This window comes from Cricetulus griseus, chromosome 8, assembly GCF_003668045.3.
Source record: "Cricetulus griseus strain 17A/GY chromosome 8, alternate assembly CriGri-PICRH-1.0, whole genome shotgun sequence".
Taxonomy (NCBI): Eukaryota; Metazoa; Chordata; class Mammalia; order Rodentia; family Cricetidae; genus Cricetulus; species Cricetulus griseus.
This window is the reverse complement of record NC_048601.1, coordinates 68,503,186-68,528,618: the sequence shown is the minus strand read 5'-3', so window position 1 is coordinate 68,528,618 and position 25,433 is coordinate 68,503,186. Positions and strand designations below refer to the sequence as shown.

At 37.6% G+C, this 25,433-nt stretch overlaps 1 protein-coding gene across 5 annotated transcripts in view; it reads left to right on the top strand.

Moving 5' to 3' along the window:
• Window positions 1-25,433, top strand: part of Ctnna2 (catenin alpha 2) — a 1,115,196-nt gene that overhangs the window by 1,022,908 nt on the left and 66,855 nt on the right. For all 5 annotated transcript variants that reach the window (XM_027429452.2, XM_035448606.1, XM_027429453.2 and 2 more), the window contains one exon: window positions 20,301-20,452. In XM_027429452.2, coding sequence (XP_027285253.1) covers window positions 20,301-20,452 — 152 coding nt within the window. The remainder of the gene's footprint in view (window positions 1-20,300; window positions 20,453-25,433) is intronic.

Here is a 25,433-nt window from a genome sequence, read left to right as displayed (position 1 = left end):
CACACTTTTGATGCTGACCCTACTTAGAGTATCTCCTGCTCATGACTCTGCAAACAGAATGTCAAATGAAAGATATGGGACATGTTGCCAATTTCTGTGAGACTCTATGCCCCAAAATCAGAGGCCCAGTTTTTGAATAGGTCATTTTGTTGCCATGTAGCCAGCCCCTAAGTAGGCGTGGAAGCTGTAGCCACGCCTACTTTGCCATTTTTAAATTTTTTGATTTTTGTGTTCTTTATATATTCTCGTTACTAATCCTCTGTCAGATGAATAGCTGTTAAAGATTCTCTCATATTTCATGGACTTCATTCTTACCCAGTTTGTTTGTTTCTTTAGCTGCGCAGAAGCTTTTTAGATCATGAAGTTCCACTCATCAATTATTGACCTTAATTCTTAGGCAAATGTGGTCCTATTCAGGAAGTCCTTCCCTACACCTATATCAAGTAGGATAATGCCTATGTTTTCTTCTAGTAGTTTCAGTGTTTTAAGATTAGGTCTTTGAGCCATTTGGAGTTAGTTTCTATGCAAGGTGGTAGATATGCATCTAATTTCCTTTTTCTGCATGTGGACATTCAGTTTTTCCAGCATCATTCATTGATGATGCCTTATTTTTCTGGATCAGAGTTCATTTTCCCATATATATGGGAAAATATACATATGGATATATATATATATATATATATATATATATATATATATATATATATTTGATTTTTTTGAGACAGAGTTTCCCTGTGGCTTTGGAGGCTGTCTGGAACTAGCTCTTGTAGACCAGGCTGGTCTCAAACTCAAAGAGATCCGCCTGCCTCTGCCGCCCGAGTGCTGGGATTAAAGGTGTGAGACCACTGCCTGACTCCCATATTTTTATTCTAAGGTTTTGATCATGTTTAAAGCTAATATGAGTTTCATGTAGACAGCAGATACATGGAATTTTTTAAAATAATCCATTCAGGCAGTCTGCATCTTTTGATTAAAGAATTGAGTTCACTGATATTTAAAGTTTTATTGGAGTGTGCACTTTAATAACAGGCATTATGTTGTTGATTTTGGGTGTTATTATTAGTGGTGGAACTTTTGTGATTTAATAATTATGGCTTTTTATTTTTTTGCACAGTCTCTCTGCTATGCTTATTTCTCTCTTTAGCACAAAATATTGCTTCCTGCATTTTCTTTAGGTTTTATTTATACTGTAGAAATGTTTTTTTTCTCTTTTACTTATGGCAGAGAGTTTTGCAACATATGTTAGTCTAGGTGGGTCTTCATAGTCCTTTAGAACTTGGAATGCTTTGCTCCAGGCTCTTCTGGCTTTCAGTGTTTCCACTGAGACATCTTCTGTCATTTGGATGGGTTTTCTTTATATGTGACTTTCATTTTATCTCTTGAATCTCATGATACACTTTCTTTCTTATGTGTATTTAGTGTTTTAGCAATGATATGCATGCCTCAGAGATTTTCTTTTCTGGTTTGCTCTATTTGGTGTTTTGGGTATTTCTCGGCATATGGGTAGGTTTGTCTTTCCTTAGTTTGGAAAAGTTTTCCTCTATGATGTTGCTGAAGACCTGGTCTCTGCCATTGACTTGGGATACTTCTCCCTCATGTTGGACTTTTTTTGTAAGTTCTAAATTTGAGATGGACAGAGCACATTGGGACTGAAAGGTCATTTGGGTGGGTGATGCCCAGAAGTTGTGAATGGCTTGGGTGAATGAAGTCAGATAGATGGAGGGGACTGTGCTGGAGTGCAGGTTGTGTCTCCCAATCCAAGCTTGGAAAATGGGCATAGTTAGAGCCTATTGAGAAGGCTGGATGTGGCATGGAGGGGACCAATGGATTGAGGGATAGGAGAATCCTGACAGAAACCTAGAGGTAGGTTGTAGTACAGCCAGACAGTGGTGCCAGACTAGAATGAAGCACTGGATGTGGGGCCAAGCCTAGATCTGTTGGTTTTGGGGAGAAGGTGTGAATGGGAAGGGCTGAGGACACATTTTAAGTTAGACCCTGGAGAAGGATATGGTAGACCTGGCTCATTAGGGACATTGGACACAGCACAGAAGGGGTGGCAGTTCAGGCAGGTCCTAGTGGAAGTCAGTCTCTTTTTTATTTTAAGTTCTCTAAGACTTACATATGGTATGTATCTTTCCAAATTTACCACCACTTACCTATCCAACTTTGTGTTCAAAAATCAAGCAAACAAAAAGAGAAACCCATCAGTTTCTATTCCCCAACTATTCATGAATGTGCAGTCTTCTAATGGAACATGGAATACTTCAGGAGCTCCCCCTCTTCCAGCATCTAACACTTACCAGTATCTTCACAACTATGGTTGGGACTTCGTGTCCACCTCCCCTCTCCATGTTGAGATTTGGTTTGGCTTGGGTTTGCACAAGTTGTCATAACTGCTGTGAGTTCATGTGTGTTGCTGCCCTGCAGTGTTCAGAAAATAATCTTACAGTTTTCACTCCCTCTGGCTCTTACACACTCTTTCTGCCCCCTTGTGTGTTGGTGGATGTTTGCTTTAGATTTGACCACTTTTTGTTGTAAGATTATTGGAGTTAGTCCTGAAGATACATTTTATTTTGTGGAGAGCATAGAGGGATAGTAAGATGACACTGAGGGGAAGTAAGGTGAATGGAGGGGAGAAAGGTGACAATGACAATGACAACTGAAAACAGGGAGAGTTTCAAGGCTACAAATAAAGTGCCAATTATAAATTTAGAGCTGAATGTCCACCCTAAGTGCACATGGGAAAATCCCAGCAACAAATGAAGTATAGGTGGGTGGGTCACTGAGGCTTAGTGACCAGCCAGCCTACTCTAACTGGTGACCCTGAAACTGACTTACTGTCCAGCCAGCATAGTTAAACTGGTGAGATCCATATTGAGTTAGAGACACTGATTTCCAAAAAACAAGATATATAGTGATGCAGGAACATACCTGACATATGGCCTGTACACACACTGTACAAGCATACACACACATGCATATGCATGGGAGTACACACACACACACACACACACACACACACACACACACACACACAGAGAGAGAGGAGAGAGAGAGAGAGAGAGAGAGAGAGAGAGAGAGAGACCAAATTGTCAGGTGTAGTTTTATGCTTTATTTGTTGTCTTGATAAATCTATGTATCTTGTCTTGGATCCGCTTTCGTGTGTGTTTTTGTTAGTTTTGTGACCCTTAGTTAGAAGACATTATGCAGCGGACACTCTTTTGCCCTGAACAAATAAGTCTTTTCTTGGGATTGGTGGCAGAATTCTCTGTTCATAGTAGAATGATCAACAGAATCCATGGCAACCACCCTCTAGATGTGCGGAGCATCTCACCGCCCCCAACCAATCCAAATTCTGACAGCCAAAAATGTCTTTTGACATTGCCAGGTATCCTGGGGTGGAGCTAGATGAGGCAGAGCAATATTAAATATGAGCCATGATCCCAAGGTAGAGAAGTGTTCCCTAACAGGGACAGATATGAGTAGGATAAAATGAAATCCCTCATTGTATAAAGAATGTTGTGACATGGGTGTATGAGAAAGAGGTTTCATTAAAGGACAGAGTTTTCAGAAGATCTTGACCAAACAAGATATGGCAAGATGAAGTATTTACAAATGCGGATCAGTGCATTTACATCTATGAGTGTATGCAGGCCTGACTGCCTTCATTAAGTGCCTAGGAAATTGAGAGGGACCCCATAAGTGACAGAACCATCTGCAGTTTATTTTCCATGAATTATTTCCCTTCCTGAGTAATGCCAGTGTTTTGGCTTAAGAGTAATTTCTGTGTTGTTATGAACACTGAGTTAAATTTAAGAAAATAATTTTGTGGATTACCAGTATGATAAAATTGTAGGACTTCATCACGCTGAAATTTACTGATTTCTGATGAAACAAATCTAGGTTGATGAAAACACAATAAAATAGATCTGCAGCAGGCCCATTAAATACTTACATGGCATATTTCCTAGGCCATTCGATAAAACCTGAATTATAACAAATTGCCAACAGCTTGGTAGTGAGCGCACGCTTGGCCAGACTCATCTCCTGAGTTCCCATTTCCACAGGCAGGTTGCTGCCGGAGGCACAGGGGCCAGAAGTGCCCCAGTGATAGCATATTTAGTTATAAGCAGAGTAGTTCCTCCCACATGGATCAGATTATATTAAAATGTCACTTTTGTGAAATTCATAGCTGATATAAGTTATATGCAAGTTATGGGAACATGTAGGGAACATGTGTGTGATAGGGTTGAGATAGCTTTGGGAGTCTAACAGATGTTTCTTGTTCAGAGGGTATATGAGAGAGAGGCAGACAGAGACAGAGACATAGAGACTCAGAGAGACAGAGGAGAGATTGAGAGATTTTTTTCATTTTAGTTATCCATCTCAGGGATGTGTGCACAATGGCAAGTGCTGTATGGCTGATCTATTTCTGTTTCTCTAATCCCTACAGACAGTAAATGATCATCCTATTTAACTAATCATATTGGATGATGAGATTAAAATTCTATTGATTTGGAGAATATGTGGGTTATAGTGATAGCATAATATAATTCCATGCTCTATAATATGAAGTTAAATAGTAGAAGGAGGAAATTAGAAGAGGAAGGGGATGAGGAAGAGGGGGAAAGAGAGGGTGATGGGGATGAATATAATCAAACTACATTATGTGAATGTATGAAAATGCTTTGAAACCCAATATTATTAATATATTATTTAACTGATAAAAATGTAAGAGTTTTGGCACAGTACTGTATGTTTTGTACATAAAATATAAAAGTTCCAGCAAATAGCACCCAAATTAGAAATCATACTGATCTATTCATTTGGACAGGTTAATACGGTAGAATAGAGTCAGGGTTTAACTCATAAAAACTCAAGCACCTAGCTGCTGCCTACTGACTTCACCTGCAAACAAATGTATTAATGCCCCCAGGACTGAGTTTTCTGTGTTGCCTAATATTTTATCATTTGTGTGTGATCAATATTACTTAGCTTGGAATAATTTCAGGGTTGTACATGTCTTCTGAGTGCAGTCACCCTGAGCAATCCTGACTAAATCTTCTGTTTAAACCTTCAGTCCCTTCTGGATGAGAGCCCCATTCTCCCAGCAAAACACATCCACACACCTCCCACTGTAGTCCTTGTAATGTTCTGTATTTCCTCCTCCTCCTCCTCAACATCTGCTTATTGAACATATCCTTTATTATCTAACTCTAGTCTCAGCTGGATAAAACAAAGAACTTCATCAGTAAGTGCTCTCATATTAAGTATATGTTCTTCAGGGTACAGGGTACACTTAGGCCATGTTCAGTTCTGAGAGGCAGGTCCATCTATGTGTATCCATTGCTTGTGATGGGCCTATTAGATAACTACTAGTATATATTAATATCTATAGATCTATATATGAATATATATAAATGTAACTATGCATACAAATGCATTATATATGCACACACACATATTAACATGTTGCATTTCTTTTGTGTGGAAGTGACTATAATCTACCAGCAACCCCAGACTCACAACTCCAAATTTCCAGATGTAGTTTTCATTTCCTTTAAGTTTCTAATTGCCAATGGAAAGTAATCTTTTGGCTTTTTAGACACATTTTATGGGGTTATGTTTTATGATTGGACTGAATTGGGTGACCCCCCTTATCCCCGTAGCTGGATATTAGCAGGCAGAAGCACAGAAGCATGTCAATTTCAGAATAAGTTGGTTGGGATAGCTTATTGAAAAGGCAGAAATACTAGAGAAGACCATTAAAATATAAGTCAATTCTCCAAAGGTGACCTTGAAATTAGGTTATGAAAGTAATGGATTTCAACAGAAGCTTTTATGACTGAGATTGCTCAGCCTAGACATCCCAATATATTTTTTAATGTATTTTAACGTAACCCTTACTATTGGTATAAAGCATTTTATTCCCTCTTGAAAGGTCATCAAAATGATGGTGATATGGAGTAAATGTGTTACTTCAAGGTAGCTTTAGTATTTGTGATGGTGACAAGTCAAAAATATGGAAAGAAAAATAAAGTTCAATCATTAGATAATCCTAAAAGAGGCAATGTGTGATTTGCCCTCGTACCTTTACCACATAAAGATACCTTGAAGTTATAGATATTGCAGAGATGTGATTGATGGGTGCTTTTGACTTTAAAAAACATATTTTCTGTGCATGTATGCATACAAGAATGCATACATCCCAATGATGTAAGTCAGAGGCCCACTTGCAGGAGTTGTTTCACTTTCCACCATGTACATCCTGGGGTATAATAGTTTCTGTCAACCTGACACAAACCAAGACACACCCAGGAAGACGTAATGTCAATTGAGGAATTGCTTCCATTACTTTGGCTTGTGAGCATATTTGTGGGGACAATTTCTTGACAGTTGGTTGATGCTAAAGTGCCCAGCCCACAGTGGGCAGTACTATTATTGGGCAGGTGAGTGAGGGGTCTGTAATAAAGCTAGTTGAGCAAGCTAGAAGAAGCAAGCCAGTAAGAGATATTTTTTCCATGATCTCAACTTGAGTTATTTAGCCTTGGCTTCCATTGATGATGAACTATAAAATATAAGCTAAAATAAGCCCCTCTGACCTTAAGTTTCTTTTGGTCATAGTGTTTATCTCAGCTATAGGAAATCAAACTAGAATATAGTACTGATCTCAGATTGTCAGGCTTGGTGTCAATGGCCTCCTAAGCCATCTCACTAATCTGTTGTTTGTAAATCTAAAAATTCATGTTTATTACTTTATTTTGAAAATAAATATTAGATTTTTATTTAAATAGTTATTTGATTAATTTTATATGTGTATGTGTATTCCTGAGTGTGTGTATATGTGGTATGTGTATGCAGGAACTCACAGAGGCCAGAAAAAGTATCAGATACCCTGGAACCAGAATTACAGATGGTTATGAACCATCTTGTGGGTGCACTGAATTGATTCTAGGGTCTCTGCAAGGGCAATAAATGCTTTTAACTGCTGTGCCATCTCTCCATCCCTGAAATGTGGGGTCTGCAATGCAAAGAACAAACTTATTTAGGGTACCACCAGCTCCCAGCATTCCATTCTCCCTTTCAGGACAGAAGGATGATGGTAGGTGACTCTTGTCTTTAAAGAGGAAAGCTATACTGGAGAAGAGAAACTATGGAACTATGAACCCGAGTTTATTTAGTGGTATGTTCAGAGAGTTCCACTTCTCTCCTTAGGCTGCAAAAAAAAAAAGTCTTTGACCTTCACTTTCAACAAATTCTCTCCAGGTGAGAAGATTATTAAGACTCTTCATGGTAGAATTCTCTAACTTCACATTCAACTTCTTTTTAAAGTCTTTTTTAAATGTGTATTTCTTGGAAAAATAGAGTCCTATACCTCTCTCCAGGTTATTTCAGTATCTGCAAGAATGCTGTCAAGTTAACTTTTGAGCTGAGTTACAGATAATTTTTGCCTAGAAATACCTAACTGTGCCCAAACATGCAAACATTCTTATCTATACCGACTTGGTTATTAAGTTCTACTCTGATTTATAAACATCCAGGTCTCTCAGCACAGGGGTGGAAGAGGTACCCCAGAAAGTACTACTTAAGAAGGAAAAGTACAATATACAAATAGAGCCTCATAACAAGCTCCTGAACATGAACATGGAGATAGAGTAATGTGGACCAGGAAGGCTCACACAGTTGTACATTCCTGTGATATTCATGCAGAGCTGGGTGTGAGCATTTACTGGTACTTATAAACTAAAGAAAGAACAAAGGGCAAGTTGTTAATTTCTGGATCTGCATGAACCAAAGTATGGACTTAGAGCCCTGAGGCTTCTTTTGTCATTTCCAAGGTATCCATGACAAAGATCGGTGCATGGAGTAGGAGAGGGGCCTGAGAATGTTGTCAAGTCCAGGATTTGGCAGCCAGGATGTGTTTATTTCATAAGTTGAGGTGGCAATATGGCACATGACCCATATTCGCTCATTAGGAGACACACTATGGCAGTAACATGTACTTTAAGGAGAGAGGAGGAAAATCATGCTCAGAGTTGCTCTTTGGGAGGCACTGCATAGCTGGAGACCTTGAGAAATAGTTTTGGTTAGGAAAGTGGGGAGCTGCAAATGTACCTAGAGGGCCTGAGACAGTTCACTCACATAGGGGGTAGGAAAATTCTATTTGTTATGTTCAAATGCCATCCCTGTCTGGTTTGCCTTTCTGTTTCACTAACCTTCTTACATTGTTCTCTTTACCTGTGAAGTTCTAACCCCCTAACCACACCATCGAGTTCTACTTCTGCTTGCCCCTATGCAGATAGCCAGCATCAATCATTGATTTGGCTCTTTTATAATGCCTGGCAGCTCCATATCCGCATTTGTTTATTTCTATTATTAAGTATATACTTGTTTTTCATGTTTTCTCCCTGTCCTCTGCACATCTTTCTACCTGTGTACATGTATTGATTTTAATCAGATCTTAACCCCTCGAGATTTAAAACCATCTGTTCATTTCCTGTAGGTTTGATGGGAGTTGACTCTCAAAATTGCTTATTGATATAAATGAAAACCTTAGTAATATGAGGCTTCCTTTGAGAGATTTTTATATTTTCTTTTCAAATTACATATTTAATGATCAAAATCAGAATCTTTAAAATCATGTGTAAGAAATTCTCAGCAAGTGTTTCGCTGCATCTTAATGCAATCTAAGTATTTAAACCTCACAGATGCCAAATTAAACTGTGTTTATCAAGCTAGGTTTTGACGAACACTGTAAGCTAAATAAGGCTTCGCATTCAACTCTTTATTCATTCCTCAAGGTTCAGAATTAAATGTGCCATCCTTCCTCCTGAAGTTATAAACCATTTGTGATTATTTTTGAAATGCTTATTTTAAACTTTACGAAAACCTTCCAAGCAAGCAGTTTCTTTCCTTGGGGAAAGGAATTTGTGTCTAGACAAGAGCAGATGGATGCGCCCCGATTCTCTCAGGGTAGTCATCGTGAATGGAATTTAGAATTACTTTTTTTGTGTGTGGTTTCCTTCTTCTAGGCAGTGCTTTTTCATCTTTTATCAAACAATCCAGCTCATGGGTTATGTATGGCCTTCTGGAACTCAGATTTGGTTTTGATGTTTGAAATGTACATTATAATTTTCTAAACATGAATGTATGAAAATGGCAGCCTTTAGGAACTCCCACTGAGAGACCAGATGACTGACACTGATGAAAGAAAACCTAAGAAGGACTGCATGGAAACAGGACGGGCTGGACTGGTGATTGTGGTTATCTGGAGAGGTAGAAATAATTAATGAATATTCATGAGGGAATGAGGAATAGACACAACTGGGCCACTTTGCCCCTGTTCTTGATATCTGACACTTGTGTCTTCCAGAGAGAGAGAGAGAGAGACAGAGAGAGAGAGAGAGAGAGAGAGAGAGAAAGAGAGAGAGAGAGGAGATAGAGACACAGAGAGACAGAGGTAGAGAGGGAGAGGCCAAGCCATAGTCACAGCTAGAGTGTCATTAGTGTTAATAAAGGAAGTCTGTTATTTTGCTTATGTATTTATTTATTTTTCAATTTGAGACAAGGTCCCACTGTGTAGCCTGGCTGGCCTGGAACTCTTCTATGTAGACTAGACTCTCCTTGAACTCAGAGATTCACCTGTTTCTGCCTCTGGAGTGCCAGGTTTAAAGGTGTGTGCCACCTTTAATTACATGCTTAAGCATGTAAGTATTCAATTTAGACAGGGCACTTCAGCTGTAGTTCTACATTTCTTCTACCACATTTAAAAACATTTAAAAATAATCAAAAAATAAACGTCACCAGTTAAAATATAGTATGTAATCGATGCACCATATCTTCAAGATAGATAGGAGATAATTGTGCAGGAGTCTCAGTTCAAATGAGGAAGTCTTCTTGGAGAGGTTATTTCATTTGAGCTAAAGAAACTGTTTGAATGCCTTTTTATTGTGTTTTGTAAGCTACCACCTTTTTTTTCCAAAGTAAATATTGAAATATTCTTTCTCTCATGGCTCCGATGAGTCCAGAACCAAACATAATATTTAGTATGGTTCTTGGCAATCAAGATAAAAAAGATATCAAAGAAGGAATGGTTGTGAGGAGTTGGAGGTAGATATAGGAAAGTTGTTATTAAAAGTGGGTACCCATGGGATGACACTGGTCTGAAAGAAGAGAGAGGAGCAGAATTGAGACAGCTTGCTTGCCAAGATAAATTATGCCATCTCCCAATTTTCAGATTTGTCATTCACTGGTAGGCTCTTGGCACTTCATATAATCATCATCCACCAAGGCAGCTCTTTGGGTGCCAAATTTTTGCAGCTTGACCCTCAAGTCCTATGCAGAAGATGCTAAGTGTATAAGCCCTCATTCAGCAAAACCAAAAAGCATGTGGTTGGGTAGACAGATGCAGGATTATAGTGTGAAGACAACCATGAGAGCCATTCACTGTAAATCTTTTCTATGCAAAGTCCATGGAAATCACACCACATACATCCTAGTTTTGCTATGTCTCAATGGCTAATCTATATAGATAGTTTTCACATTATTTTACAAGCTTTCTTTGAACTGCTAGGATTAACTAATTCATTTTTCTGCTGCAGTCTCAATTAGCTCAGACTACATGTGTGGTCCTACCATCCTCTTGTCTTCTTTATAATTTCTACACTTAATACAAATTAAAGGGGCAGCTATCATTATCCCAGTTGTTAAAAAGATTTAGTTTATTTTTATATGTGGTGTGTGTGTGTGTGTGTGTGTGTGTGTGTGTGTGTGTATGTGTGTGTGTATTCTGTGTGTACATATGTCCACAGAGGCAAGAAGAGAGCATCAGATGCCCTTGAACTGAAGTTAGCAGGTAATAGTGAACTATCTGACATGGGTGCTAGGAATAGAAAGTTCTCAACTGCTGAGCCATACCTCCAGCCTCCATTATTCCAGTTTGGCACCAAATAAAGTTCAGGTTTGTTTGGAATCAAATATCAGGGTTAATCAGGGAAAACTACCCAGAATAGACAAATATACCAGAAGTCGAGAGTAAGTATAGCTCCTGCAATTAACAAGAAGTGAAGCATGTCCTGTTGATTGCTATTTACTAATAGTTTTCCTTTGGGCAGCTATTTCTGTGTAATATATCACCACAAATTTATCAGCTTTGGTGCTATGATCATGATGTCACAGTATCTTAAATTGGGTATTTGTAGTAGCTGTGTTTGAGAACATCCATCTAGAGTCTCTCATGAACTGGAGGTCAAGGTGTTGCCACTGCTGTTTCAGTTTATGGATTGACAAGTACAATATGCATGCATATGACACGGGAAGACCCTAGTTCTTGTTTCCCTTGGGCCACCACTCCTTTGCACCTGTTTACCACAGGCTTCACTGTGTCTTTGCCATTCTACACCATTCCATAATGGCTCATGTCTTAGTTAGGGTTTCTTTTGTGATAAATCATCGTGACCAAAAGCAATTTGGGGAGAAAAGGATATATTTTATTGTACACTTCCAATCACAGTTAACCATAGAAGGAAGTCTGGGCAGGAATGTGGAGTCAGAAACTGAAGCAGAATCCATGGAGGAACAGCACTTACTGACTTGCTCCTAATGGCTTGCACAAATCTCCTTTCTTATACTACCCAGAACTACCTTCGCAAGATGCCACTGCTCTGAATGGTTTGGGCCCTAATCTATCAATTAGCAATTAAAAAATGCCCTATAGACTTGCCTATAGGCATTCTTATGTGGATATTTTCTCAATTGAGTTTCTTTTTCCAGATGATTCTATCTTGTATCAGTTGACAAAAATCTTCACATCTAGGGTAGCTCAACAGACAGCAACTGACTTTTTTTCAGAGTAGTTACCCTAATGAGCAAGAAGGGGCAGTAAGATGGAAACTCACTTCTGTGTTTAACTTGATCTCAGAAGTTCTATCTGAGCTCCTTTGTTGTATTCTTTTGGTTCAAGAGGTGTTGGTGGTTCTAGCACATGTTCACAGTTTGAGACACAGAAATATTAGTATTAAGAAGTGGTGCCATCTTAGATCCTGCCTCACCACATATGAATACAGGGAAGTGCATATGGATGGGGCATGCTTTATTATTGAGATTTGATAAGATAGATGGAAAAATCCAATAACATGTACTATAAGTGACATATTCAATTTCAGACACAAAGGCCTAATTTGTTTATGTAATGATTTCCAAATCCAAAAAGATACACCAGCTCAAGACAGAGTCTGGTAGTTTGTGGTCAGAAGGGAATGAAAAATTAGCAAAGCTAGATTGTAAAGTAAACCAAACTAAAGTTGGTTTAAGGTAATTGGAAAAGAGATCTTTAGTAGAACAAGACAGGCAGACTATTTGCAGAAACAAAACTTGCAATTAAAAAGTCATAATGTGTATGTCAAAGGGAAAGAACCCAGATACCATGTTACAAAAAAATTCATTTTTCTTGGTGTAGAGATTAAGTGCTAATTATACTGAATCATAGAAGAGTCTGCATAGGAAACTATCATAAAAGCATAACTGATTGGAGTGTGAAGAATCATACTTAGAAGTCAAGGCCTAAAACCTGTAAGAACTTAGAGTCTCTAAGTACTTTGGCACTCCAAGAGTCCATCTACTGTTACAGGAAAGGTATACCTGTACTCTGTGGAGTGTGGAGCTCATGGATCCATAAATATATGAAGAAATGAAACAGTATTTACAAGGAAGGTTTAGATAGCTAGTCGGATTATGATCAGCCATAGATCAAACTCTAGTGTCTAGAATTCCAAACTCATGATTTTGAAAATTATCTTTGTAGGCTAAGGTTGAGGCTTCCACTGAAACCCTCTAATGATAGGAGGTTGTGAAAATATTTATTAAACAGACTAATGTCAGTTAGAAACAAGGTTGCACGCATATTCTATTACTTTTGATTGGAGCTGAGGATATTTATCAACAGGCCACAGCTTTGGTTTGGGTTCACACTTCTACACAGGTGATGGCTTTGAACTTGAGCCTCAAACCATCTCCTCACCACTTGCTTCATAAATATGCAGCAGCATCAAAGATAAACCCTGGGAACACCAGTCATACTTTCCCTTGGGCAAAGTTACACCTTTAGTGTTTTTAACCTCTTCCAACCCGTAATTATAGATGTTTTGAATTTTCCCTTGGCAATATCTAATAGAAACTGTTTTGGAGAATGGGTACTTTATCTCCATGAACACTATCAAACAGTTCTATGTTAGAGGGAATACTCAAATGTCTCCAAGATGTCTTCTCAGAATATTATTTTGTAGGCTCATTTACTCCAGTAATGCCTACTACTTTAGCTATTTCCAGCTATGAAGATGTGTAGTCACTGTGGTCAGGTAGTATATTATGCTATGCAGTGGAAAGAATCACAATGACATCCTGGTACAGATGTGCTGTTTTGTAGGGTCACACAAATGCTGTTATATTGTTGGTTTCACATGAATATTTAGCAAACTGGATTTTTTCTAGAATAGCTTCTTTGTCTACTTTCTCTATATTTTATAATAAAAATTTCAAAAAAAAAAAACCAGACTCCCAGTGTAAGGCCTGAGCACCATCAGAGATGAGTCTTCTGAATATAGATTTGCCTGTTTGGTCTTAATGAATTAGTCAAGGGCAGAATTGGGAGTCTTTCTCCTTGTCATTAATGTACCTTCTCCCAAGGAAGCTTAATACTGAAAGGACTCCAAGCTCAGTTTTCTGAAAGAGTTCCATACCCAGTCAGGGCAAACACTACTAAATTGTTTAATGGCCCTGAAAAATCTTTGATGAGATTCTGAATCAATATGGAATGATAAACACCACAAAGGAATGGGAAACATGAGACTCCTTGTTTTGTCTTAGAGATACTCAAAGATAAATGAATCCTTTCCTCCTGCCCTTACTTATAGTTCTCTTTCTTCCCTTCCTAATTGAGAGGTTCTCCATGACTCAAAAGTATGACAGAGGTTTAAGATGAAAAACAACAACAACAACAACAAAAAACTTGTGGGAAAATTCAGGCAAAATAATTGACATATAGAAACACCAGGGACCATTCCCTGGTACACCAACATCAGTGTACCGACAACTGTGAAAGTGGGTGCATAAATGATTTCATATTTCTGGGGATTAAGAAAGGTTTCAGAATGGCACTTAAAGCTGAAGATGGGAAGTTGAGAAGGCATTTTCCTAACAATGGAGAAAGAAGAGTATGCATTTACATTTGAGAGAACAAATTTTCATGGACACACCATCAGCATGACTCCACTCCCGAACCCCTGGCCCCCGACCCTGCCACCATGTCCTATTTGGAAACAGACATAACTCAATCTAATTGTGAGATTTGGATTTGTGTAGGGCTAGGCCATGTGTCCAAACCAGAAAAGGAAGTCAAAAGTATCCAAGCATCAGGTACTGATATACATTTGCATTCTTGGGGATCACCGGAAAGTCTAAGGCTAGAGATTGTTAACTTCCTTAGAAACACTGGGAGTCTGGTTATGTTTCTCCCTTGCATCCAGTTAACCTTGTTCTTTTCCCTCATGGCTGTCAGTAGTCTCATTTGCACTGTAGCACAGCTTGTCATTCCTCTAAACTGAATCACCCTGTACTCTGAAACTTCACCTCTGGAGCCTCTTGGGAAAATTCATTTCCAAAATCCTCACCCATGGTATAGATCTCAGTCGCTACCAGAATAGTATGACCTTGATTTTTATATGCAATATTAACTTCAATTTAATTCCTCTTAGAAGGTCATTTTGCAGCCCAGTATGCAATGTGTATGCTAAAGTGTAGTTAGAATGTAAGTTTGCTTCTAACTTTGATCATCCTTTTAGGGCATAAGCTATTAAGAACAATTCAGCATGCTGATAAATAATTGTAATGTGGTGTCTACATTTTTGGGTGCAATACACAAAGAAAAAAGCTTCTAATTATATAAACCTACTTCAGCAACTCTGTTGATATATGATGTGCGAATCACAAAAGCAGTGTTAAGCCTTGTCCTAATTAAGAAGAAGTGAGGCCAGTATTAGACTTTTTTCCTATCTTAATATTTTGGGGTAAGATGTGTTTTGGAGCTTATCAAGACATTTGAAGAGTTCATGGTTAAACTGAGAAATTCAGGTACAGCCACCATGGGTCATTGTTCTATTAAATCTCTACTTTCTTGACTTAAGACTTTAAATAAAGCAGGAGGAAAGCAAAGCAGGAGGGAGTAACATTGAAAAGTGCAGAACTGTGTTGAAGAGAAATAGCAACCAGTCCAGACCCGAGTTAATAAACTTAGGATCGGAGCACAAACGAAGCAGTTCTTGTTCTTACCCCAACCATTGACATTGTGGAAAACTGACTTTCCTAAAAGGACCTATTTCTGCCTTCTCTGATGATGCCAGGGCAAGTAACAAGGTCCTACCAGTTAAGTCTCACAAGAGAGATTTCTTATTCCATGCTAGAACAGCCGTTTAAAGAGTATCCCTTTATTAAAAGTAGTGTCTTTATAATGCTACTGCATATGTATGTTTCCAGGGCACAACACTCAGTGTTAGATGACCAATTTGTGAGCTCTTCTCTGGGAAAAACTATTTCTCCAACTCTCAGCATTTCTTAGTTGCCTGTAGTTCTTTGTGTAGGGATGCTGACTCGAGGTTTTTACCCCCCTGTCCACTTTTGCATATATGTTGTTGTTCTTTCTCAGTTCATGTTTAGGCATCATAAGCTGCTTTACAGGTTTAGTGAGATTTTGGGAATATAGCACCTCATATTTCTTGGTTTTTATTATGTAATTTGGAGTTGGTGTGTGTGTGTGTGTGTGTGTGTGTGTGTGTGTGTGTGTGTGTGTGTGTACAATTAATGGAAAAGAGGCCCTGAATTTATAAGAGAGCAAGCATGGATATACAGAAGGGTTTGAGAGAAGAATGGAAAGTGAGAAATGATATAATCTCAAACTATAAGAGAAATAATTTTCACAAAGTAGCTGCTTTAAATTTTATCTTTTTTTTTTCTGTCCCTTGGGTCTGAAGGTAGCTAGAGCAAGTCTTGTCATCACTTCATTTTCTTGCTTCTATTATTTCTTTTTAAATTATTTTTTTATTAGTCCAAATTAGGAACAAGCTTGCTTCACATGTCAATCCTTCACCCTCTCTCTTCCATCCCCCCAAGCCTTCTCCAACTCCCCACCTGCCCTCCACTCCATCCACCCTCCACTCCCCAGGCAGGGTAGGGCCCTTGATGCTGGATCCCCAAAGTCCAACACATGATCCTGGACGGGGTCTAGGCCCTCCCCCATGTGTACAGGCTAAGAGTGCATCCCTTCACATGGAATAGACTCTTAAAGTCCCCTTTTACACCAGGGAAAAAACACTAATCCACTACCAGGAGCCCCCTAGAATTAGGCCACCTAATTGACATCCATATTCAGGGGTCTGGATCAGTCCTGTGCTGGCCTCCCAGACAGTAGTCTGGGGTCCATGTGCTCCCCATTGTTCAGGAGAGCTGTTCCTGTGGGTTTCACTACCCTGGTACCAACCCCTTTAATCTTCATTCCTCCCTCTCTGCAAAAATGTGGTACATTTATACAATGGAGTACTACTCAGCAGGAAAAAAAAAAACAATGGAACCTTGAAATTCACAGGCAAATGGATGGAACTAGAAGAAACCATCCTGAGTGAGGTAACCCAGTCACAAAAAGACAAACATGGTATGTACTCACTCATATATGAATTTTAGACATAGAGCAAAGTATTTCCAGGCTACAATCCTCTGCACCAAAGAAACTAGGAAACAAGAAAAACTCTAAGGGAAAAATGCATGGACCCCAGAAAATGGGAAGGGGCAGGAACTCCTGAGCTAATTGGGAGCATGAAGGTAGGGGAGAGGGAGCTGCCAGAATGAGAGGAGGAGAAGAGGAGGGGAGAGGAGGAAATGGAGGAGCAGAAATGTTGAGTTGGGAGAAGAATAGAGGAAAGCAGGATGTGTGATACCATATCAGAGGGAGCCATTATAGGTCCGAGGAGAGATCTGGCACTAGGGAGATTTCCAGAGATCTACAAGGATGACACGAACTGACAATCTAGGCAATGGTAGAGAGGATAACCTAAATACCCTTCCCCTGTAATGAGACGGATGGCTACTTTATATGCCATCCTAGAGCCCTCATCCAGTGGCTGATGGAAGCAGAGGCAGATACCCACAGATATACACTGAACTATTAATTCTTAAGGATAACTTTGCAAACAAAAGGGACACATTTCTTTGTCCCCATTAGACTTAGAAATGATATTTGTGAAGCGAGAGATGTGTTCTTGGAGGTTGGGGTCTACATGGTAGGCACTACCTAACTTAAGCAACTTAAATGTTAGCTACAACATTTAACATAGAAAGCTGAACAATAGTTCCTTCACAATTCCACAGTGATTTCCTCAATTTAATACCATTGATCAGACTGTTTTGTATTATGTTGAGGGCCATAAAATAGAATTTTATTTTTTCCAGAGCCTATTTCCACAAAGAAATATATGACTTACAGAATAACTTTTAACTCCTTTAAAAATATTTGAACTATAAAAGGATCCAAAAATTCAAGAACAGAAACTATTATACCAGATGTTATTTTCTCTCCCTTTGAGGGAAACACTCTATTTAAGACAGCATATAGTTTTTCAGAGCATGTGTAACACACAGAAATGCATGCATGTTTAAATTATGCACTTCCTCTTCCCATCAAAATAAGTCTGGTTGGATATATCAGAATAAGTCTGAGTTGTGACCTATTAAAAAGACCCTGTGAGAGCAATTGTTTTCATTTTCAGTTATTGCATAATTCTGCTTCTCAACTCTTAGAACACCAGTTACAGACAGATACAGCCACAAACACAGAGATTCAAAGAGATTTCTTGTGACTCCAAGGTCAGATAGTTCAGCTTGCATAGTTAGCATCTTTATAGAAGTTGATATTTGACCATGCCCTAGATTATGACCCAGTCACCTGCTTGGGAGTGAAAAGAGTGTTTTACCATATTTCATAGTAGTGATGGCCAAGAAGATGCATTGTTATTTTCAGTCCCAACTACAGTAGCTGTATTTTCTTCTGTCCACATTCTCATAGGACTATGATGCTTCCAATTGCTTGTGGATATAAAGTATGGAGTTATACGTTATTGCGATTTTTCAGTTAAGGATGTCAAGTATATGATTGTGTATTTATCACTAATATACAATTATTTTCTGTCAATTTGCTCATCATTTTTTGTTTTTTTTTCTGGCAATTTGTAGTATGTATTATACTTACATGAATCAGTTCTGATTCTTTATCAGATATATAATAGAGTAATGAACTTCAAAAATTATATGTATTTATTCTTTATTGTGCACATGCATGTGCATGCACATGCTACAACATGTATGTGGAGGTTAGAAGCCAGCTTGCAGAGTTCCTTCTCTCTTTCCACCATGTAGGTCCTAGGACTCAAACAAGTTTTGTCAAGCCTGACAGGAGGTGCCTTTTCCCACAAAGCAAACATCATCCTGACAATGAGGGGAATTTTATATGTCTAAGTACTACTGACAGCTGAATATAAATCTGTAAAGTCATCTATAGCTACAAACATGCATGTTTAAATATCAAATAAAGTGAAATCAGTATAACTCGAACTTTCTGCCAAAAAAAGAAAGTTATGATTTTATTTAAGTAAAACACTCATTTCTAAATGTCAAATACATACAAAACTGTTCTCATACTCGGAGGTCAATTCCAATTATATGCATTTTTTCAGTTCCATAAAAAAGTTCATTCTCAACACAGAGGGATAACTGAAAGAACACCAGGTTTAATATCTGGGTTTTAGAAATAAAAGTTTTTAGAATTTTATGTTGAGTTGACTTGGGCTAATTACACATATTTATGGGGGCATGATGTGATGTTCTGATACATACATGCATTTTTATTGACCAAATGAGTATAATTAGAATGCCAATCACTTCTATTTCAATTCATAGTTATAGCAATAGAACTAAATGACCCCAGAATTGGTTCCATGTAGATGCATCTCAATGACTATATGGAAAGCTCAGGTGGTATAAGGCACTAATCCTCATTTTTCACATGGAAAAGGAAAATTGCCCAATTCACACTTTGGTTTTGATAATTCTTGTTGCAAGAACGTTTATGCCCCCCATTGCTCCTCTCCTTCCAAAAAAATCACTTGACTTTTTCTAGTACAAATGCGTTTCTCCAGAGTACCTTGGGTACTCTGACCCTAGAGAGTAATTGAGAAGGAGTTTCTCACACCAGGGATTAAAATGAATGTGAATGTATCCAAAAGGGTGAAAATGAGCATAAAGATGAGCCAGGCGTGAAAACTCGAAATTGATGTAGCCAAATGATGTTTCAATTTTATTGTTCTTGTAAATAAAGTGAGTTGTACTTTTGGCTTCCATCTGCCATAGGAAGGGTTTGCTATGAGGTAACAGCTTAGAAAATTGAATTATGTGATTTTTCAAGTGTCATTTCTTTTCTAAAATCTGTAGAAATATTCCAAATAGCTTGCTTTCTGCTGTCCTCAGGTGTGTGTGTGTGTGTGTGTGTGTGTGTGTGTGTATGCACACACACAAATTAGTCCCCATGAGAAGGAGGCATCAGCCTTTTAGGAACTTATACATGTAAATCAAGGTGATATTGATAAAATAGAGCAAATTACCTTAAGCCTATTGTTCTTCTCTTCTACACGTCTTTCTGCTGAGTTAGTCCCATTTTCCTGTGTTCTCTTATATGTTCCTTCCTCAACCTCTTTATTTCTTAATTCCTACAATTCCATCCAAATGTCTGCTATACAATGGATATGTTTATAATTTTTTTGGTTTTAATTAGATGTTTGCTAATATTTTCTAAGGGCAGTTTAGATGGATAGTTGCGTGTGAATGCAACCATCATATAGGCAAAGAAGCATGCTTTAAAGAATTAAGAAAATCTGGACAAATTTTTATGAGTGGGAGCTAGCAAAAGTGAAATTCAACTCAGTTTACCATAAATGTGAAATTTATACACATCTGTTATCCTGCGCCACCTTGGATGACTGTCATATGTTTCATTTTCTTTTTCTTTTCTTTCTTTTTTTTGGAAAACCATCACCTTTCATGAAGTAACAGTTTGCTTCCTTGTATTGAAGTAAGTGACACAATCTGTCTAAATCAACCTATTCAAACCTGGACCAAAAGGCCTACCATTAACTTTGTCCAAAAGCTGGAATTATAGACTTCAAGAAAAGCTCTCTGATCTGTTGTTGTTTCCTTTGTTTACTTAGTGATGCCACGCTTTGCTGAACAAGTTGAGGTTGCCATCGAAGCCCTGAGTGCTAATGTCCCTCAACCATTTGAGGAGAATGAGTTCATCGATGCCTCACGCCTGGTGTATGATGGTGTTCGGGACATCAGAAAGGCTGTGCTGATGATCAGGGTATGTGAGGCTTCTAGAGAGTCCTGAAGAAGTTCAATGTGTTCTTCAATTTAATTGCTCAATGTAATCTGTCAAGATGTTTGATTTCTACCATATTCAGATCATGTGGGATTTTTACATATAAATGGATGACTGAGTCCAAACAAGCTCAGCTCAGTACTGAATGTCCTGATATATTTTTGTGTTCTGGCTCATTCTGGAATGCATTACTTCTGTAAGTTTCATATAATTTGGAAGAATCACTGCTACTTTCCATTTGTGCCCCTTGTAGACAGCATCTTTATGCCAATATCACCCAAGAATCCTGAGTTGTTAAGGAGTGAAGCATTTTCACCTTAGTAGTGTGAATATAACTGCAACATAATTAGAGTTTATTATGCATAGATAATACAAGCCAGATAGTCTGGCATGAAAGCTCCTCCCATTACCTACATCATTAACTTTCTTTCCCCACATTTTTCTGTCAAGTATGTATGAGTTTTCACAAATATTGTCTAAATAATAAACCATACTCCAAACCTAGAAGGTACACATTATATTTGGCTTTAACCTTTACAATTTAGCTGCTATATTACATTTCATTGTAGGTTTTACATTAGTTTGTGACTTCTTATCTTACCAACCACTTGATACAGTATTGTTCAAGTAATTTCATTAGTAATGGAGATTTTTCTTAAAATATACTATACACATAGAAGCATAATTGAGAGTAAATATGTATCAATTAAAAGTAATTTGAGAAACGATCTTCTGCCAAGAGAAAAATAATGAATATAATCTTGAGATCCAATTTTTATATTATTTTAAAAAGCTGATTACATATTCTAAAGAGTAAAACATAGCAAATGAGGGGCTAGGCAGATGCCTCAGTAGATAAGAGCAATTACTGGGCTCACAGAGCACATAGATTCAGTTCCCAGCACCCCTAATGGGTGGTTCACAAATGACTGTTAGTTCCAGTTTTACTCACGTGATGAGATTCCCTTTTCTGGTCTCTTAAGGAACTGCAAACAAGTGGTATACATGTAGTTGGACAGGCACATGTCTATACTCATAAATAAAAACAACAGTTTTTAGAAATAGTAAATGAATAATTATAACATTTTCCTTAGCAAGATGCATCCATGATGTTACTATTTTAGCATACTACACCAGTCTCATTTAAAGCACCAAATAACTTTGCAGAGCTATTAATTACAAACTCTAGAGCTGTTTCTGGAACTGACTGATAAAATCAATTTTAAAAGACTGTAACATTCAATAAAATTCCATCAAGTCATAATAATTATACTTAAGATATAGCACTCAAATTTAGACTTAGAGGACTTGAATTTCTTCTGCTTTTAATTTACCCATTTTATAACTGTGACACTGACCATCTTTCAAGATTAGGCTAAACATTCTTTTCCCATATTTCAACACATATAACAGATTCTGCTTGAATATAGTATTTGACACACTATTTCCTTTTATGACTATTACCTTCTTTAGAATATACATTTTTGGAAAAGATGGCTCTCTTTCTGCCCTTCTTTGGGTTTTATTGTTTGGCAAAAATTAAGGAGAGAAAGATGGACAGAGGAAGGGAGTAAGAGAGAGAGAGGGAGGGAGAGGGAGGGAGGGAGGGAGGGAGGGAAAGACAGAGAGATGAGAGTGTCACTGCCCAAACTCAGAAGATTGAAAGATTATGGAGAAAAATTAGGTAAGAGAATTAGAGTAGGGTGGGAAAGGATAGTGAGCTTTTAAAGACATTTTCCCATTCTGTGCTAACTTGTGAAATAAGGTAACTGACCATGAGAGTTATGTTTGGAAAGTGTTCTGCACTAAACACTACTGTAATCCTCAAGACACAGTCCTTTGGCCATTTTTCTGCTTTGTTAGCCTTCATGTTTTTCTGACAACCATTTATCTAAAAGGCTGAGGAGTTTATAGGCATCATTTTTTTTTCACTCATGAGTCATAAAAAATCCACAATTTTAGATAAAATGCCATATCATCATCACAGGGAGTGTCATTACTGCCATCTCAACATTTTGAAAAAAATGATTAAAATTTAGAAAGAGAGACATGTACAGTGTACATAAATTGCTATTTTAAAAGATCTTATCTATTCAGAACACAAATGGCTTCCTTTGTGTTTAAGAAAATTCATGACTTAATTTTTAATGTATTATTAAGTCTACAAGACTTAGGAAATTCTATTGTATAAGGTTAGGAAAGAATGAAGGTATGGGGTGGGAGTCACTTTTCCTGACAGCTGACATGACTCTGTAACCTCCTCACAAACTGCTAATTATACTTTACAAAAGAAATAAATCTCTTTAGAGTCGTTTAAAGAGTGATGACTAGAAAGGACCATGGGGAGTCAAATTCTCCATCACTTCACTGCTCAACAATCAATACATATTCAATGGCGATGTTGGTGTCTGTCAGCTCCAGGCTAGTCCCAGGCAACCCTCAGATGTAGACAAAGTCTGTGTTTCCTAGGTTCCTACCTCCAAGACTACTCACCTACTGTGGAACAGGTCTTTCCCCTTATTTTATGAGCCTATTGTTCATTTGCTTCTTAATGAATCTATCCTCTGTGATGGACAAATATATAGAAATTTTCTCATTATCTTCACAAGGCATTTGAGAAATAAATATGAAAACCAGTGAGACCATCACACATCCATCTCCCCATCCACAGCAGTTATGCTTAAGCATTCTGTCTGAATAATGAGTTCATCAGGACTGAGTCAGTACTTAGGGATGAAATACAGAGTTAGGGTTAGATTCTTGTGAGTTTCTGGTTCCATTTTCATATATATATATATATATATATATATATATATATATATATATATATATATATATATCCTTTCCATTTTCATCTTTGTGTAAAGACACCTTGCTTCACATATATCCCTGAGATATTAGACTCAATCTCTTAGACACCAGCACAGACTCATACTGGAATGCAGATTCTCTGATGTGGGTGTTTTCTCTGACTACATGATTTAGGAACATTCAATACATCACAACCTTTGCCAACATTTGACAAGCTTTCAGCACTGCTTTGGGTTGCCATTTTAAACAGAGAAATCATTAGCCCAAACCATCTAAAATGTGGCATTAAAGAGACACCATGAAAAGGACAATTGTTCAAAGTATGAGTGTTCAAAAAAGAGACAGAGCCCCATCGTGTTTGAATTTAGTGGGGAATATGTATTTTAGTGTCTGGGAATAATTATGGAATACTGATTTTGGAGACAGCATTACAAATAAGATGTGTTGATGAGATGTATTCACAAATGAGGAATCTCCAGAAAAAGGGGATCAAGCACAACTTAAAATACTTTTTATTTACTCTTGGAAATTAAGATGAGTAAAAGTGTAAAGATTTACTATTGGGAATTAAGTATAATGGTTTGATAGTATCTTGGTGTTGAGACATCAACATTACATTAAAGAGTAGTTTTCTTCTATAATATCTCTACACAAATATTTATATTTGGCATCCTTCCTTTGATCATGTATGTTTGGTGATTTGAAAGGCAGAGCAAAGAAATAGCAGGGCTTGGGACAGTGGTTTGATCAAGGTCTGTAGTTCAATACAGCTCTCCTGTACTGTGTACCAAAGTGCTTTGGGGCATGGATAGCTATTTTAAATTTTTGAAGCTAATATGGGTGTTAAGATTTTATAAGAAATAAAAGCTGGAGTACATCACTGTTTAAACATTAAGTTGGCACATGTGTGTTGATGTCATGGTGAGTTTGTGAAGCTGAGCATGTAGTTATCCATATGATAAAATGCCCTTTTCAGAATCAGTTTTGTCCATATTGATTCAAATAATTAAATATGTATTGTAATATTAGTTAGGTCACACAAATGGGTTAGTTGTTGGGCTAAGTGGCTTAATAAGCAGAACTATTAGAGTTTTTTATTTTATTATTGTTCAGACTAGAAATGCCATGAGAACATTGAGACCATGAGGATGCTATGAACTAGTGACATATGGAGTTGGTAGTTTAGCTGTAATTTGGGGTCATCAGCTAATTATCTTCTCTGCAAATGGAGGAAACATTATTATGGCTAAAGTCAAAGACTTTCATAGACCCACTACTTAGTAAGTCCCCTCAAAATTTTTTTTTCATCATCCTGCTCATTTGAGGTTACTTCCAGTTAGTTAATAATATGGAATTTGCTAGAGAAGTCAATAATATTACATTTTCAGCAGTTAGAGTCAAAATAGTTCTCATAACTAGTAAATGAAAGGTGAAAAGCTGCTTTAGTGTCTTGTTTTACTTTGTGCCAGCTAGTCACAGTGCTGTGAGATTCTACCATTGTTTACCTAACACTATCAATGAGAAATAATATATTATTCTCTTTTTAATGGATTACAACATGTCCTATATTGTTACATCTACCCCAATACATAGGTAAACAATGACAAAATTTTCTCTGTTTACAGAGTATACAAATATGTTCAATGCCAAATATAGTACTATGGGAAAAACAGAGTCAGGATAAGGGAGAAAGAACTCAAGGTGAGCACAGATGCGATGGAGAGAAAGTCATAATGAGCCAGAACATATCTGAACAGAGCCTGCTTTTTTCTGAGGGATAACTTCATAATTGGTCCAGTTAGAAAACTGGAAACCTAAGCACCTCACATATGACATGGTAGCCATTGGAGACTTCTTTACAAGGATTTGACATGATCTGTCTTAGATCTAAATGAGACCTCTCTGACAACCCTAGTGAGAACACAGTATGGAACCCAGAGTCTCCATGCTCAGTGGAACGATCACTTAGGTGGTTCTAAGGCAACCCATGGCCTAGGGAGAGGTGTTATTCTTGATGTTGACTTTAGACATCTAATTTTGGCTGCTTTTTAAAAAAAATTTGCTTTTGAAACTAACTTTAATATTATAGTTCTCTATTGGGAAGTTATTTCATGTAAATTATCCCAAATATCCAGTTAACCTGTATTTTACC